General features: G+C 47.4%; 1 protein-coding gene across 6 annotated transcripts in view; it reads left to right on the top strand.

The window, feature by feature from the left end:
- The window catches only part of LOC115555109 (tyrosine-protein kinase ABL2), a 46,370-nt gene that overhangs the window by 9,684 nt on the left and 20,944 nt on the right, over window positions 1–15,742 (top strand). For 2 of the 6 annotated variants that reach the window (XM_030371793.1, XM_030371794.1), the window contains 6 exons: window positions 42–133; window positions 516–605; window positions 8,105–8,233; window positions 8,660–8,965; window positions 12,769–13,074; window positions 14,234–14,545. In XM_030371793.1, the coding sequence (XP_030227653.1) occupies window positions 8,809–8,965; window positions 12,769–13,074; window positions 14,234–14,545 (775 nt within the window). In that variant the 5' untranslated portion in view covers window positions 42–133; window positions 516–605; window positions 8,105–8,233; window positions 8,660–8,808. Of the gene's footprint in view, window positions 1–41; window positions 134–515; window positions 606–8,104; window positions 8,234–8,659; window positions 8,966–9,754; window positions 10,083–12,768; window positions 13,075–14,233; window positions 14,546–15,742 lie in introns of those variants that run through there. The other 4 variants (XM_030371796.1, XM_030371797.1, XM_030371798.1 and 1 more) reach the window with 4 other exon arrangements.

The following is a 15,742-nucleotide window of genomic DNA, read 5'->3' as shown; positions in this document are numbered from 1 at the left end:
ATGATGGACACTAACAATGTTGAATTGTTTTTGTGTTGCAGGAGAACACTTTGTTCATAGACACCAAAAAGATGGACATCATCAAGAAGAAGGTGCGCAAGCTCGAAGACCAGTTGGACTACGAATCTCGAAGGTATCTCTTTTTGTTGAGTCTTTTAAAATGTCTGTTCGACCACACCATAGCCATTTTTAACATGCATTTGTTATCTATTTAAAATCAAAAGAATACTTAAAAAACTCGTGAAGCTATGTCCTTGTTGTTGCGGTCGGCAAGGTGTTGCTTTCGTCATAGCCCAGTCTCGAGGTATGATGTTATGCGTTTCATGGAGAGAGTATTCCTCGCCTCTCCTCATGCACACACACCCACACAATCCAAATCCCTCCCCCACAGTGGCTACCTGCTTGGGCTCCGCACGCCGTGTTAGATCAATGTGTGTGTCTTGTGTATAGCAGGACTCCAGTGGTTGTTCATAGAGTAAGATAGATGATGTTATTTTTATTTATTTTTTGCCTAGTGGTGAGCAGCAGCTTTGAGGACCAGTTGACCAGTCTAAATGGATCGGCCCCCCTAGATTCGGGCCAGGCCAATGGGCCCCAGGAGACAGGTAGAGGATACAGACTTCACCGGCAGTCTCTTTTTGTTGTTGTTGATGTTGTTGTTTTTGTACTGGACAATTGCTTGATTTTGTGTCTTAACCAGTGGCCTGTACTACGAACATCGATTAGTGGGTTAGGGAGGTATGTTGCGCTCAAAGCCTGGGTTAGCTGGGACACGAAAGTCAATCTCTTTTGGCGTCGCTATATCATCATGTTGACTTATGCTCTCAACCAAACCTGTTCGGGAGCTGGTTTTCAGCTTATGCCGTTCACATCGCTGGAAATCATGGGCAAAACATTTTGGCGACGTTGTAAAGTTTGCATGAACGACGCCTCATGACATTCTTATGGTTCTACTTCCGTTCGGCATCTCTGGCCAAATTTTGACAGAGTTGCCCAGTTGGTGACGTATGGTTTACTACATGTTGGAACATGAACGTTTTACTCAATATAAAATAATCAACCATCATATCACTTTACTATTGATTAACGTTGTATCGTCTGTTGGCATGACTTTGCTCAGTTGTAATCGTTGTCTACTGGTAAACCAGCTCTGGAGAAGGGCAAGTGTTGCCTTCTGTAGAGTGGCAATACTGTATTTGCTTCTCATAAATAAATGCAAAAGGATAGTAGGTGATGGGCATCAACCAAATAGAGGCATGCAAACTTGAAACTGAACACGCGGGAGCGTCATCACTCGCGAGCCGTCTCGTTATCACCAGCAGAGTGAACGCGACTTTATACTAATCCACTACGCAACCGCTGCTACCTCTCAGCGGTTGAAAACGTATGCAATACATTTCTTACATAGGGTGTATTTAACTGGAATTTAGATGTTGGCCACTAAAGGCCCATTCACAACCTACGGTAAATACGGATACGGACCGTTTCGTCCGGTCCCGGAGGTGTTTTGTCCTTCAATGGGTCCGTCGCCTCTGAGCTTATGAATCCGGAGTGCTCCGAAGAAGTCAGACCATTTGCGAAAATAGATAGAGTAGTATAATATCTGATATGTATATATAACGTTTTGTACTTATATTATACTATATACCTGACCTTTTTATTTGATTGTTCCCCTGCTTTGGCAATGAGTTGTAACTGGTCATTTAATAAAATTTGAGGAGATAATCTGCGGGTTGGTGAGGGGTGTCACATGCCACCGCACACTTTTTTCACTTTTTTTTGCCGAGGCACATGATGACACAAAGCAAAATCATCTCTACAGATGTCATGTTTGCGATCACATCCATACAACATCCATAACAACGCTGAAACCAGACGGAGGTATGAAGGGTAGTTCCGGAGGCAACGTTTGGGGCAACGGACGAATTTCGTCCGGATCCGGAGGTATGGATCGGCCTTTATAGTGAGCTCGGGAGATCAACGCCTGAGGAGATCTCCGCCACTAAGGGGGGCCCTCTCACTAGGAGAGGCTCTACCCCTCACCTACCAACAGGGGACAGGGGGACATATTTAAAACCCCCGAATGCCTTGGAAGTTCAAGTTCTGATTGTTAAATTTAGTTTTTTTAGTTCAGCGGTTGCTGTTATTTTACATATTGGGCTATGTGACATGTGGAGAACAGAAGAATGTTTCGAGAGGAATTATTATGCAACGTAGGGGTATAAGAATGGTGTCATTAAATGTTAATGGTAGGAATAATACGATTAAAAGGGGGAAAAGTCCTCCTCCTCATCGTCATCCGCTTATCCGGGGTCGGGTCGCGGGGGGAGCAGCTCAAGCAGGGGGCCAGATTGACCAGCTCTGACGGGGGGATCCCGAGGCGTTCCCAGGCCAGTGTTGAGATATAATCTCTCCACCTAGTCCTGGGTGTTCCCCGAGGTCTCCTCCCCACTAAACGTGCCTGAAACACCTCCCAAGGGAGGCGCCCAGTGGGCATCCTTGCCAGATGCCCGAACCACCTCAGCTGACTCCTTTCCAAGTAAAGGAGCAGCGGCTCTAATCCGAGTTCCTCACGGAACGCTGAGCTTCTCACCCTATCCCTAAGGGAGACGCCAGCCACCCTTCTGAGAAAACTCATCTCGGCCGCTTGTACCCGCGATCTCGTCCTTTCGGTCATCACCCAACCCTCATGACCATAGGTGAGGATAGGAACGAAGATCGACCGGTAGATCGAGAGCTTTGCCTTGCGGCTCAGCTCTCTTTTCGTAACAACGGTGCGGTAAAGCGAACGCAGTACCGCCCCCGCTGCTCAGATTCTCCGGCCAATCTCACGCTCCATAGTACCCTCACTCGCGAACAAGACCCCGAGGTACTTGAACTCCTTCACTTGGGCTAAGGACTCATTTTCTACCCGGAGTAAGCAATCCACCGGTTTCCTGCTAAGAGTCATGGCCTCAGATTTAGCGGTGCTGATCCTCATCCCAGCCGCTTCACACTCGGCCGCCAGCCGATCCAGTGAGTGCTGAAGGTCACAGGCCGGTGATCCAATGAGGACCACATCATCTGCAAAAAGCAGTGACGAGATCCTCAGACCACCGAACTGCAACCCCTCCCCACCCCGACTACGCCTCGCCTTGGTGACAAGGCGCAGCCCTGGCGGAGACCAGCACCCACTGAGAACGAAACTGACTGGCTGCCGAGGACGCGAACACAGCTCTCGCTTTGGGAGTACAGCTATTGGATGGCCCTGAGGAGAGACCCCCTTACCCCATACTCCCGCAGCACCTCCCACAGTTTCTCCCGGGGGACCCGGTCATACGCCTTCTCCAGATCCACAAAACACATGTAGACCGGATGGGTATACTCCCAGGCCCCCTCCAGGATCCTTGCGAGAGTGAAGAGCTGGTCCGTAGTTCCACGTCAGGGGCGAAAACCGCATTGGTCCTCTTCAATCTGAGGTTCGACGATCGGCCGAACCCTCCTTTCCAGCACCTTGGAGTAGACTTTACCAGGGAGGCTGAGAAGGGGGAAAAGTGTTAGCACAATTTAGAAAGGAGGAGGTGCAGGTTATTTTTTTACAAGAAACACATCTGTCTTCAAAAGAACATGAACAATTTAAAAGATATGGATACAACGCGTTTTATAGCTCATTTAACAAGTCTCATAGGAGTGGCCACACCAATTAAAAACTCAGTGAAATTTGTAACAAAGAAATATGTAACAGGGAAGGAAGGTATGTGGTGGTTAAGGGAAAAATGGAAGGACAAATGGTTACAGTGATTAATGTGTCCGTGCCGGACAGCGGTAAGACTACTTTGAGGAGCTATTAGATGTCATAGCTGTGGAAATGGATGGGATCTTGATTTGCAGGCAGGGTTAGAGTTAGGTGGGAGCCAGTGGGAGCTGAACTCCCATAGAGAGAGGTCTGGCTCCCATGAAAGCAGCAAACTCAAATATCTGTGGAGGTCTCTGAAAATACAGCCGCATAACATTTTAATTTTTTTGTTTTTTGTTTTACTCAATATAAAATAATCAACCATCATATCACTTTACTATTGATTAACGTTGTATCGTCTGTTGGCATGACTTTGCTCAGTTGTAATCGTTGTCTACTGGTAAACCAGCTCTAGATAAGGGCAAGTGTTGCCTTCCATAGAGTGGCAATACTGTATTTGCTTCTCATAAATAAATGCAAAAGGATAGGAGGTGATGGGCATCAACCAAATAGAGGCATGCAAACTTGAAACTGAACACGCGGGAGCGTCATCACTGGCGAGCCGTCTCGTTATCACCAGCAGAGTGAACGCGACTTTATACTAATCCACTACGCCACGGCCGCTACCTCTCAGCGGTTGAAAACGTATGCAATACATTTCTTACATAGGGTGTATTTAACTGGAATTTAGATGTTGGCCACTTATAGTGAGCTCGGGAGATCAACGCCTGAGGAGAACTCCGCCACTAAGGGGGGCCCTCTCACTAGGAGAGGCTCTACCCCTCACCTTGTTAAAATTTGTTTTTTAGTTCAGCGGTTGCTGTTATTTTACATATTGGGTTATGTCACATGTGGAGAACAGAAGAATGTTTCGAGAGGAATTATTATGCAACGTAGGGGTATAAGAATGGTGTCATTAAATGTTAATGGTATGAATAATATGATAAAAAGGGGGAAAAGTGTTAACAAAATTTAGAAAGGAGGAGGTGCAGGTTATTTTTTTACAAGAAACACATCCGTCTTCAAAAGAACATGAACAATTTAAAAGATATGGATGCAACAACGCGTTTTATAGCTCATTTACTAGTCTCATAGGAGTGGCCACACTAATTAAAAACTCAGTGAAATTTGAAACAAAGAAATATGTAACATGGAAGGAAGGTATGTGGTGGTTAAGGGAAAAATGGAAGGACAAATGGTTACAGTGATTAATGTGTCCGTGCCGGACAGCGGTAAGACTACTTTGAGGAGCTATTAGATGTCATAGCTGTGGAAATGGATGGGATCTTGATTTGCAGGCAGGGTTCGATTTAGGTGGGAGCCAGTGGGAGCTGAACTCCCATAGAGAGAGGTCTGGCTCCCATGAAAGCAGCAAACTCAAATATCTGTGGAGCTCTCTGAAAATACAGCCGCATAACGTTTTAATTACAAATAAAGCTATTTTCCCTTCCACATAGAGTAATATTGACGTTAAGTAGGGGATAATAGAACAGCGTTCATTATCGGGAAAATAAGCCCAGACAGGGCGAACAGGACCCCGACGCGCAACGGAGGTGTCTTGCCTCGAGCTGAACGGGCTTATTTTGGATAATGAGCGGCTATTTGCCAAACGAAAAAATAACTTCACACGGTGTGACTTTTTACAATTTATTTGTTACCATTCTTAGTGTTGATCAGCAGAGAAATAGTTAGCCAAAGACGTGGACGTCGCTTAGCAACCGAAGACGCTGGCGTTGTTGTGAAAAGGCCCATGCAAGTGAACGGCGCGTTTCACGGCATTGAGAAGAGCCATGTCATAATAGCCCATATTTATTTGCGCATCTATATTTAAGGAAGTGTGTTGGCCAGAAGGATTAGGGTACAACAAACATTAATCACATTCATAAGATTAGGAACCCGAACACTAATGAGTTATTAAAAGAGCCTGAGGAAATAGAGGGGAGCATCTGAGGAATATTATAGGATACTATACACACAACCAGCTGCAGCAGATGAAACGAGCATCAAGACATTCTTAGAGGGGCTAGACTTACCATCGATAGGGGAAGGGCTGAATCAATTCTTCAACTCGAATATTATAGATGAAGACCTGACTGGTTTTATAAAAGGAAGGCAGGCACAGAACAATTTAAGGAAGACAATTCAAATAATGGAGAAAGTTAAAAGGAGAGGAATGAGTGTGGTCTTAGTGAGTTTGGACACAGAAAATGCATTTGATTGTGTGGGGTGGACCTACCTGTATAAAGTCCTAGAAAAATGTGGCTTCAATCACGGGGACACTTATCAAATGCATACAGTCATTGTATCAAGAGCCAACGGCAAGAGTGAAAGTGAATGGTAGTCTGACGGATCGGATTAAGCTAGAGCAGTCGACTAGACAAGGGTGTTTATCACCGACACTTCTCCATACCTTCATCGAACCATTAGCTCAAGCGACTAGGCAGCATCATAATATCAAGGGGGTGGAGATAAGAGGATCAGAATACAAATTGGGCCTATTTGCGGATGACGTGATCGCATACAACCAGACACAAGCAGTGTTTCCCCTACCATTGTTCAGGCCTGGCGGGCCGCCAGGCCAACGAGCGCCCCCGCCAGGCCAACAACCGGCCAAAAAAATGAAAAGAAATGAAAAAGAGAAAAAAAAAAAAAATGAAAAAAAAAAAAAAGCATCCCGTGAAAAATGTATAACAAATCACACCATCAGCTCTTACCACCGGGCCTAAAAAAAATTCTAGGGGAAACACTGCACAAGCTTTCCAATACTGATGGATCTACTGGAGGAATGCGGGCACGATTCAGGGTATAGTCTTAATGTGACAGAGACACAGATTTTGGCTCTAAATGACACACCAACGATAGAGATCAAAGATAAATACAAATTGAGATGGGACTGTGAGAAGATTCAATACTTTTTAAAGACAAATTATGTAAGACAAACTACACGCAGATAAATCAGAGCATTAAGGGGGACTTGGCAAGGTGGCCAGGACAGGTCTTGGACTTCAGTTCAAGGATTGAAATAGTAAGAATGAACATACTGCCAAGGTTATTGTATCTCTATCAGACTTTACCCTTATCTGTACCACAAAGTCAATTAATGGAGTGGGATAAGTTGTTCTCAAGGTTCATCTGGGGGGGAAAGAGACCCAGGATTAGGCTTGCAACACTGCAGTTGCCTAAGGAGAGAGGAGGGATGGCGGTGCCCAGTTTCAAAGATTACTACTATGCAGCAAAGGTCAGAGCTGTGGCATGTTGGTGTAACGGGAACTACGTAGCCAAATGGAAAGATATTGAAATAAGGGGGAGGGCTATCAGATTCAAGCACTAGTGGGGGATAAATAACTATTTAAGAAACAGGAAGGCTTAATAGACTCAATAACTAACTTTACTTTAAACATTTGGAACACTATAGTAAAGAGATACAAATTAGAAAAAGAGATGAAGATTTTGAGATGGTCAAGGAATGACAATAAAGTTCAACAAGGAAAAAGTTCAAGGTTTCAAGAAATGTGAAAGAGGAGGCATCACGGCAATATGCACAATAGTAGAAATAGAAATACAGAGTTTTCAATATTTAAAAGAGGTTTAAATTAGAGAGGGGTGACCACTTTAGATATCTACAAGTAAGGGATTATTATATAAGGGAAATAAAAATGGATAAAGCCACCGAACAACATGGAGTAATTAAGGTACTGACTGATGCATATACAGGGGGGAAGAGTAGGGGGATCTCAGCCCTATACCAAGGTCTGCTGAAGAGCAGGGGAATCTGTACTATGTATGTAAAAGAAAAGTGGGAAAGAGGGCTTGGGATCGAAATAACAGAGAAAGAATGGTACAACGTCTTTAGGATACAGCACTCGACAACTGCTGGCTTCATCAGTGTCTCTTTTCGTCCATCTGTCTTATGGGCCTCTTTCACACCAAAAAGAACCAAGAGCCAATTCCGGGCTGGTGCTATGGCCAGTTCAAAACCGGTTCCAGCCTTATCCCTGTTATGAACCAGTTGGTTTCACACCGGCCAGAGTCAGCCATGGTGCCGGCGAGAGAAACATCATGACGTCACTGCAAACGTCTGCATACGTCTCCGCTTTTCCAGCAACCCTTGCGCCTTACAATAAACTTTTATTAATTAGTGTCTTGTTTTTTAGGATTTCCTGCTGCTGTTTTGTACAGTTTTAGTTGTTCTGTTTTAGCTGTGCTGCTTTGTACGGTTTTAGTTGTTCTGTTTTAGCTGTGCTGTTTTGTTTTGGTTTTGTTATGGTTCTGCTTTGCTATTTAGTTTTGATTGCTTTAGTTCAGTTTGTTTTTGTGTTATTTCCCCTTTTTCTGTTTCATTGTCTGACCATTGGGTTGCTGGGTTACATGCCCCTCGTCTTCCTCCAGAAGCCCTGCACCGGCCCTTCGGCCTGGACTCGGACGCGCTGACGGAGACGGTTGAGAGCGACCCTAACCTCTTCGTGGCGCTCTATGACTTTGTGGCCAGAGACGATGACGAGCTCAGCTTCACCAAAGGTAACCGCCGGCACCTAGACTTATTACATTACATGACATACATTACAGTAAATGATCTGCTATTATATGGCACTTTTCTAATCAGTGTTCACTCAAAGCGCTTTACAATATTGCCTAACATTCACCCATTCATGCGCACACCGGAGCAGTTGGGGTGAGGAGTCTCACTCAGGTACAGTGTCTGTCAGGCTGTTCAGTTTGGTATGGTGTATCCCATTCCTCCACACGTTCCTCCACCTCTGCAACACTGCTGATGTCGGAGGGGAGGAGTGGCCTGGGCCAAGTCTCAACACGCACGGCTTTGGGATGTGTTCCTTGCACACAGGATCAAAAACCTCATACGTGTGTCTTACTGTCCTCTGCCCTTAAATGCGTTGGTATGCCTTATAACCAAGTGTCTTTTGGATGACACCCCCTCCCACCCAGGCGAGAAGCTGCTGGGCTACAACGATGGCGAGTGGAGCGAGGTGCTCTCCAAGAACGGCGAGGGCTTGGTGCCGTCCAACTACATCACGCCCGTCAACAGCCTGGAGAAGCACAGCTGGTACCGCAGCCCCGTGTCGCGCAGCGCCGCCATGTACCTGCTCGGCCTGGACTCGGCCGCGCTGACAGAGGAGGTACGCTGGCGCTACAAGAAGAACCACCTGGGGACGGCGGAGAGCGACCCCAAACTCTTCGTGGCGCTCTATGACTTTGTGGCCGAATACAATGACGAGCTCAGCTTCACCAAAGGTAACCGCCGGAACCTAGACTTATTACATTACATGACATACATTACAGTAAATGATCTGCTTTTATATGGCACTTTTCTAACCAGTGTTCACTCAAAGCGCTTTATAATATTGCCTAACATTCACCCATTCATGCACACATTCACACACCACAGCAGTTAGGGTGAGGAGTCTCATTCAGGGACACCTCCACTCTAGCTTGGAGGCGCCGGGGACTGAACTAGCAACCTTCCGGTTACCGGCCCACTCGCTCTACTTCCTGAGCCACCTGCCACCCCGTAAATGACCACGGGTTTTATGCATGCGTAAATGCATTTTAAAGTAAATTTGTGTTCCGCGGGAAGTCATTGCTGTGAATAGTTTTTTTTAATGTGTCGCGCAATATGCTGTTAATCTCTGTTGTCCCATTCGCTTGGACCTCGAAGTCTCGTGTCAACGGATGAGATGGGCATCTAGACTACAATGCTCTGGGTAGATGCCTGGTCATCCTGGAAGGGGAACACAACCGTTCCCCTTCCCTAAAGCGTTCAGAACCACGCCCGTATGAGCCACTCCTCTGGCATCGATTGTTGTCATCAAGGCACGGCACTCTTTTCAAGTTTCCACGGGGCGTGCATGAATGGTTCACCTCCTCCTGACAGCTGCTCCCCCCCCAGGAGTGATGACCAACCTCTGGACAGATACCGTAGCTTCATTGTGAGATCAATCAAAGCCTGAGCAACCAGCTCACCAAGCCACAGGTACCGGCTTTAACCGTCTCATCAGACAGCATCCACCCATCACCTGAACTCGCAGCAGGGTTTTCAAGTGGTCATTATTGCTAATGCATTTCCGGATTTATTGTGGCTCTTCCTGATCACTGAATTCTTAGCTTCCTGTTGGCTAACTGTAAGACGGTACTCACCAACAACCGAAACAACAACAACATAATAACAATATTCTGTGTGATTAATATTATTCAAACGGTGTGCTACTGTGAGAGTCAAGAATGACGGCGATCCCCTCATCCTTTCAGCTCGTTTTGTTTCTTTTGTGTGTTATTTTTCTTTCTTCCTCTACACTTTACCAGCGGACCGACTGAACCCACCCCCCTTGCCGCCCCTTGATGATCCCCAAATGTGAATGTGAATTACGCAGACGCACGCGTGAGCACGCCCGCACGCGGCACATGCATGCACCGACGTGAAGCCTCCTCATCCCCACCGTTTCTTCCGGTGTTTATTTTCTCTCTCTCGCTCTCGCTCTTGAACCCGGGGCCAGACCCGTCCACGGTGTGCTCCGACATGAAGTCCGTTCAACTGTAATAATAACGTGTGGAAGGGGTCGAGCATTGACTTGGCGTTTACATCCCACAAGATGGCTGATTGTTGTGGATGATGAAGTCCTACGGGGGACACTTAACCAGCATTGATTAAAGGGACTCTCACCTTTGTTGCATTTGAGAATTACAGCACATTCAAATCATCCCGCCTTCCTCCAATGCCCCACCCCCTAAGCGTTATTTTTTAGAGTACAAAACAAAGCGTAACGACCTCGCCGGTGACATAATGATGTCGAGTCATTAGTAGTTGAAGGTAGTTTTAATGAACCAAAACCAGGTCACTGAAACCCGTAACATTGTAACCAACGGCAGAAAACCGACACAAAACAAACCCCGGTTACCCCGGCAACCCCCAACAAGGTCTCACTCGCGTGCAGGCCCCCACCCTCCTGTTCTTCCAAGGCCCTCTCCCAGCTGACCTAATGATTCTCCCCCACGCTGATTGACAAGAAGAACATTACAATACATGCAAATAGAACAACTGGCATAGCGGACAACGAAATATAATGTAACACATAACACACAAACTATTTAACTGTCCCAGGGTCGCTACAGTACAAAAGTTCTAGACTCCCATGGGTTATGTTTAGACTCCCATGGGTCATAATATCTACCAGGGGTCTAGTAAACAAGAAATTTAGCAGGTGGCTCACTGTAATTTTATGGGCTTCGTGTGATACCGTTTTGAGGCCCCATGTTGAAGGACAGTGGTCCCACTGAGTATAAGAAAGGTGTATGAGCATTACAAACAGAGTAGCGGGACAACGTAGCGTCTGAGGCCGAAATGGGTCCCCTAATCGGACTGAATGGTGCGGTTGGGTGCCAACGGTCTGGAGGTCTTCCTGTAGCTCCAGAGTAGCGGGACAACGTCGCGTCTGAGTCCGAAATGGGTCCCGTAATCTGACTGAGTGGTGCGGTTGGGTGCCAACGGTCTGGAGGTCTTCCTGTAGCTCCAGAGTAGCAGGACAACGTCGCGTCTGAGTCCGAAATGGGTCCCGTAATCGGACTGAGTGGTGCGGTTGGGTGCCAACGGTCTGGAGGTCTTCCTGTAGCTCCAGAGTAGCAGGACAACGTCGCGTCTGAGTCCGAAATGGGTCCCGTAATCGGACTGAGTGGTGCGGTTGGGTGCCAACGGTCTGGAGGTCTTCCTGTAGCTCCAGAGTAGCGGGACAACGTCGCGTCTGAGTCCGAAATGGGTCCCGTAATCGGACTGAGTGGTGCGGTTGGGTGCCAACGGTCTGGAGGTCCTGAGAATCATCCAGGGGAGCGGGACCACTTGGCTTCTGAGGCCGAATCGGGTCCCCTTGTCGGACTGAATGGTGCAGTTGGTGGCCAACAGTCTGGAGGTCTTCCTGAGGCTCCAGAGGACGGTAACTCTGTGAGTCTGAGTCCGAGATGAGTCCCCTAATCGGACTGAATGGTGCAGTTTCAGTACGCCGTGGACCACTTTGGTCTGCCATCGTCAGTCGCTACGGTCGCTACTCGCTATTGTCTGCCGTGGAATCAAAACAAACCCTGTAGTTGAGGACGCGCCTTGATGACGCGGGCCCGAATGTGCCACAAGAAGCAGACGGAAAACCTTATATATCCATGCAGCAAACAGACAGGTCTGTCGGCCAATAAGGTCATTCGGTCCGAAGAATTTTATTGGTTGAAGTTTTCACTAAATATTATGAGAGTAAAATAATTGTTTGTTTTTACTCCTGGTGGGTCTGTCTTGCATATTAGAGTGTTATTACCTTATTAATACCAATTTATCCTTGTCCAAAAAAAGTGTAAAAATGCAACAAAGGTAAGAGTCCCTTTAAGTCATCATCAGTGGCTTTCGCAAAAATGATGATGTTGCCCGGAAAGATTTAAAAAATGACAGTTAGGGTTTTTATAAACGTATTTGAGGGTTGCTTAAATGGTGGAAGCACTCGGACGAATGGCGAGCGAAACGGACAGGTGGGCAGACATAGAGGAGCATGTGATGGCATGGGACAGGGTTTCCATTGCCCCCTCAGGAAGAGCACTCTGTTCTAGTCGCTGTCAGGCCTACTCACCGTCTTTTTGATGATACCACCCCTCTTCAAAACACAAACCGTCTGTATCGCTATCTATGTGACAGCAAGTAAAGTAAAGCTAAAAAGCTTAGTTGGGTGTGATTCCGACTCATTAGCTAATGTTATCTGACATGTTGGGAGTTTTCACTGACCATCAAACCTGTAACCATTTTGTTTCAAGCCTCTCAGACACCCGACAACATTGCTGGTCCTGTGCGTTGGTTCTAGTAAAAACAAAATATCGTTGTTGGTTTAATGACGGTATGAACTAAACTAACCTCGCTCCATCCACAATGGCGTCAGTTACATAAATCTCCTCGGCTGTGTTCAAATTGGGTCACCTGTTCCACCCGTTCTCTTTTATAGCGAACCATACACCACGGCTACACCATCTTATCTCTTCTCCTACCCCTCCCCCCCCCCCCCCCCCCCATCCAGGCGAGAAGCTGCTGGGCTACAACCATGGCGAGTGGAGCGAGGTGCTCTCCATGAACGGCCAGGGCTGGGTGCAGTCCAACTACATCACGCCTGTCAACAGCCTGGAGAATCACAGCTGGTACCGCGGCCCCGTGTCGCGCAGCGCCGCCATGTACCTGCTCGGCCTGGACTCGGCCGCGCTGACAGAGGAGGTACGCTGGCGCTCCAAGAAGAACCTCCTGGGGACGGCGGAGAGCGACCCCAACCTCTTCGTGGCGCTCTATGACTTTGTGGCCACCGGCGATGACACACTCAGCATCACCAAAGGTAACCGCCGGCACTTAGACTCATCACATTACATGACATACATTACAGTAAATGATCTGCGGCGGCGCGTCTCTTGCGGCGGCGGTGGCATCTCGTGCGGCGGTGGCGTCTCTTTCTGCGGTGGCAGCGGCGTCTCTTGCCGCGGCGAGACAAACCTGCTGGGGCCCCATATGTAGCGGGCCTGTGGGTGTGGGGTTCCCATGCCACCAAGTTGAACGATAAAACAACACAACACAGAGTGCAGATCCAACTCAGGATGGTTTTTATTCACCTCGTAAACAAAAAACACCAGGGGGGGGGGGGGGGGGGGGGGGAGAAACAGAGTAATCCCCAATTCGTAGTCCTCTCTGTAGCTTGCTAGCACTAGCTCCGGCTTGTGGTAGCCTGCTCACAATTTTTACTGCAAGCACTCCAGCTTAATGGCCTTTAGGCCTGCCTCGTTAACTGGAGGAAGTCCATGTATGGCCAGGGGGTGGAGCCAGAAGGACCTGGCTCCACCCCCTCACTCCTCCCTGGCGTCTGCCACAACACGCACACAAACATGTAGTCTATTCAGGAGGATGCCCTGAGGACCGTCCTTTTCCCGGTGCAGTTTCAGCTGGGTTGTGATGTCGTACTGCCTGCTATGTTCTTGGCGTTTACATCGCACAAGATGGCTGATTGTTGTGGACGATGAAGTCCTACGGGGGATGCTTCACCAGCATCAATTAAGTCATCATCAGTGGCTTTCGCAAAGATTATGATGTCGCTCGGTAAGATGACAGTATGTAATCTGTATCACTTTCTATGTGACAGAAATTAAATTAAAGCTAAAAAGCTTAGTTGGGTGTGATTCCGACTCATTAGCTAATGTTATCGGACATGTTGGGAGATTTCACTGACTATCAAACCTGTAACCATTTTGTGTAGGCTTCTTTTTTCATTTTGACGCCCGACTACGTTGCTGGTCCTTTGCGATGGATCTAGTAAAAACTAAATATTGTTCGTTTTATGACGGTATTTAACTAAACAGCAAATAGCCACCCTCCAACCACAACGGCGTCGATTACGTAAATCTCCTAGGCTTTGATCAAATTGGTTCACCCGTTCCATTTTATAGCGAACCATACACCATGGCTACACAATCAAATCTCTTCTCATCCCCCCCCCCCCCTTCCAGGCGAGAAGCTGCGGGTGCTGGGCTACGACAATGGCGAGTCGAGCGAAGTGCGCTCCAAGAACGGCCACGGCTGGGTGCCGTCCAACTACATCACGCCCGTCAACAGCCTGGAGAAGCACAGCTTGTACCGCGGCCCCGTGCCGCGCTACTCCGCCGAGCACCTATTCGGCATGGTCTCGGCCGCGCTGACGGAGGCGGTGCACTGGAGCTCTGAGGAGAACCTGGACGGGGAGTCGGAGAGCGACCCCAACCTCTTCGTGGCGCTCTATGACTTTGTGGCCGAATGCGATGACGAGCTCAGCATCACCAAAGGTAACCGCCGGCACCTAGACTTATTACATTACATGACATACATTACAGTAAATGATCTGCTAATATCTGGCCCTTTTGTAATCAGTGTTCACTCAAAACGCTTTACAATATTGCCTAACATTCACCCATTCATGCACACATTCTCACACCGGAGCAGTTAGGGTGAGGTGTCTCACTCAGGGACACCTGCCACCCCTTAAATGACCGAGGGTTTTATTCATGTTTTTTTTAACACAAAGTAAATTTGTGGTCCACAATATGTCATTACTATTAATAGTTTTTTTCAATGTGTCGCGCAATATGCTGTTAAGCTCTGTTGTCCCATTCGCTTGGACCTCGAAGTCTCGTATCAACGGATGAGATGGGCATCTAGACTACAATGCTCTGTGTTGATGCCCGTTCATCCTGGTTGGCGTAACGCCCGTTCATCCTGGTTGGCGTAACAACCGTTCCACCTCCCTAAAGCGTTCAGAACCACGCTCGTATGAGCAACTCTTCTGGCATCTAGGGTGACCAGATCCCAATTCACCAGATGTGGGACAAAGTAGGGCTTGGCGATATATCGAATATGCTCGATGTATCTCAGAAATAGCTGTGTGAGATAAATAAAATTATTATTTCGTAAGTATCGAGTATTTTAGGGTCATCTGGGTTTTTTCAAGCTGCAGCCGAGACTTGCCTTGGTTTCGTGTTTAAAACATTCTCTGGTGGCTTTCTCCCCCTCCCTCATGCAGTAACGTGAGTGAGGGGTAAAAAAAAACACTCGCGTTACACACTCACCAACCAATCCCACGCGACATCTAGGTGCGGAAGAGAGGGAACTAATTTTCAAGTTTCATTCGGTTTGCAGCGCCGGCCGGCTCAGTGTAGAATACAGTGTATCCTAAGCCAATTCAATCGACAAATGAAACATGGAAGCGGTAGACTGGCTGGTTCCTAAAATAACTAATAAGGGATCAGTGATCTGGCAGTTTTTTGGATATCGAGAGGAGGACGTGGAGCAAAACACGTCAATGCTTGTAACGTCTTGTCTGATCTCGTCATGGTTACCAGCTGCACGCTCCGTAACGGTTACACACACAATCGGAATGCAAGGTGCTCCCTCGTCTTATGCTACTTCTGCAGCTATAAGTTAGCCTCGGAAAACCTCTTTGTTTAACCCTACTTCAAGCAACCATAAAGAGTTAACTGGGACGT

The sequence above is a fragment of the Gadus morhua genome, chromosome 12 (genome assembly GCF_902167405.1).
Source record: "Gadus morhua chromosome 12, gadMor3.0, whole genome shotgun sequence".
Taxonomy (NCBI): Eukaryota; Metazoa; Chordata; class Actinopteri; order Gadiformes; family Gadidae; genus Gadus; species Gadus morhua.
This window is presented reverse-complemented; position numbering and strand designations above follow the sequence as displayed.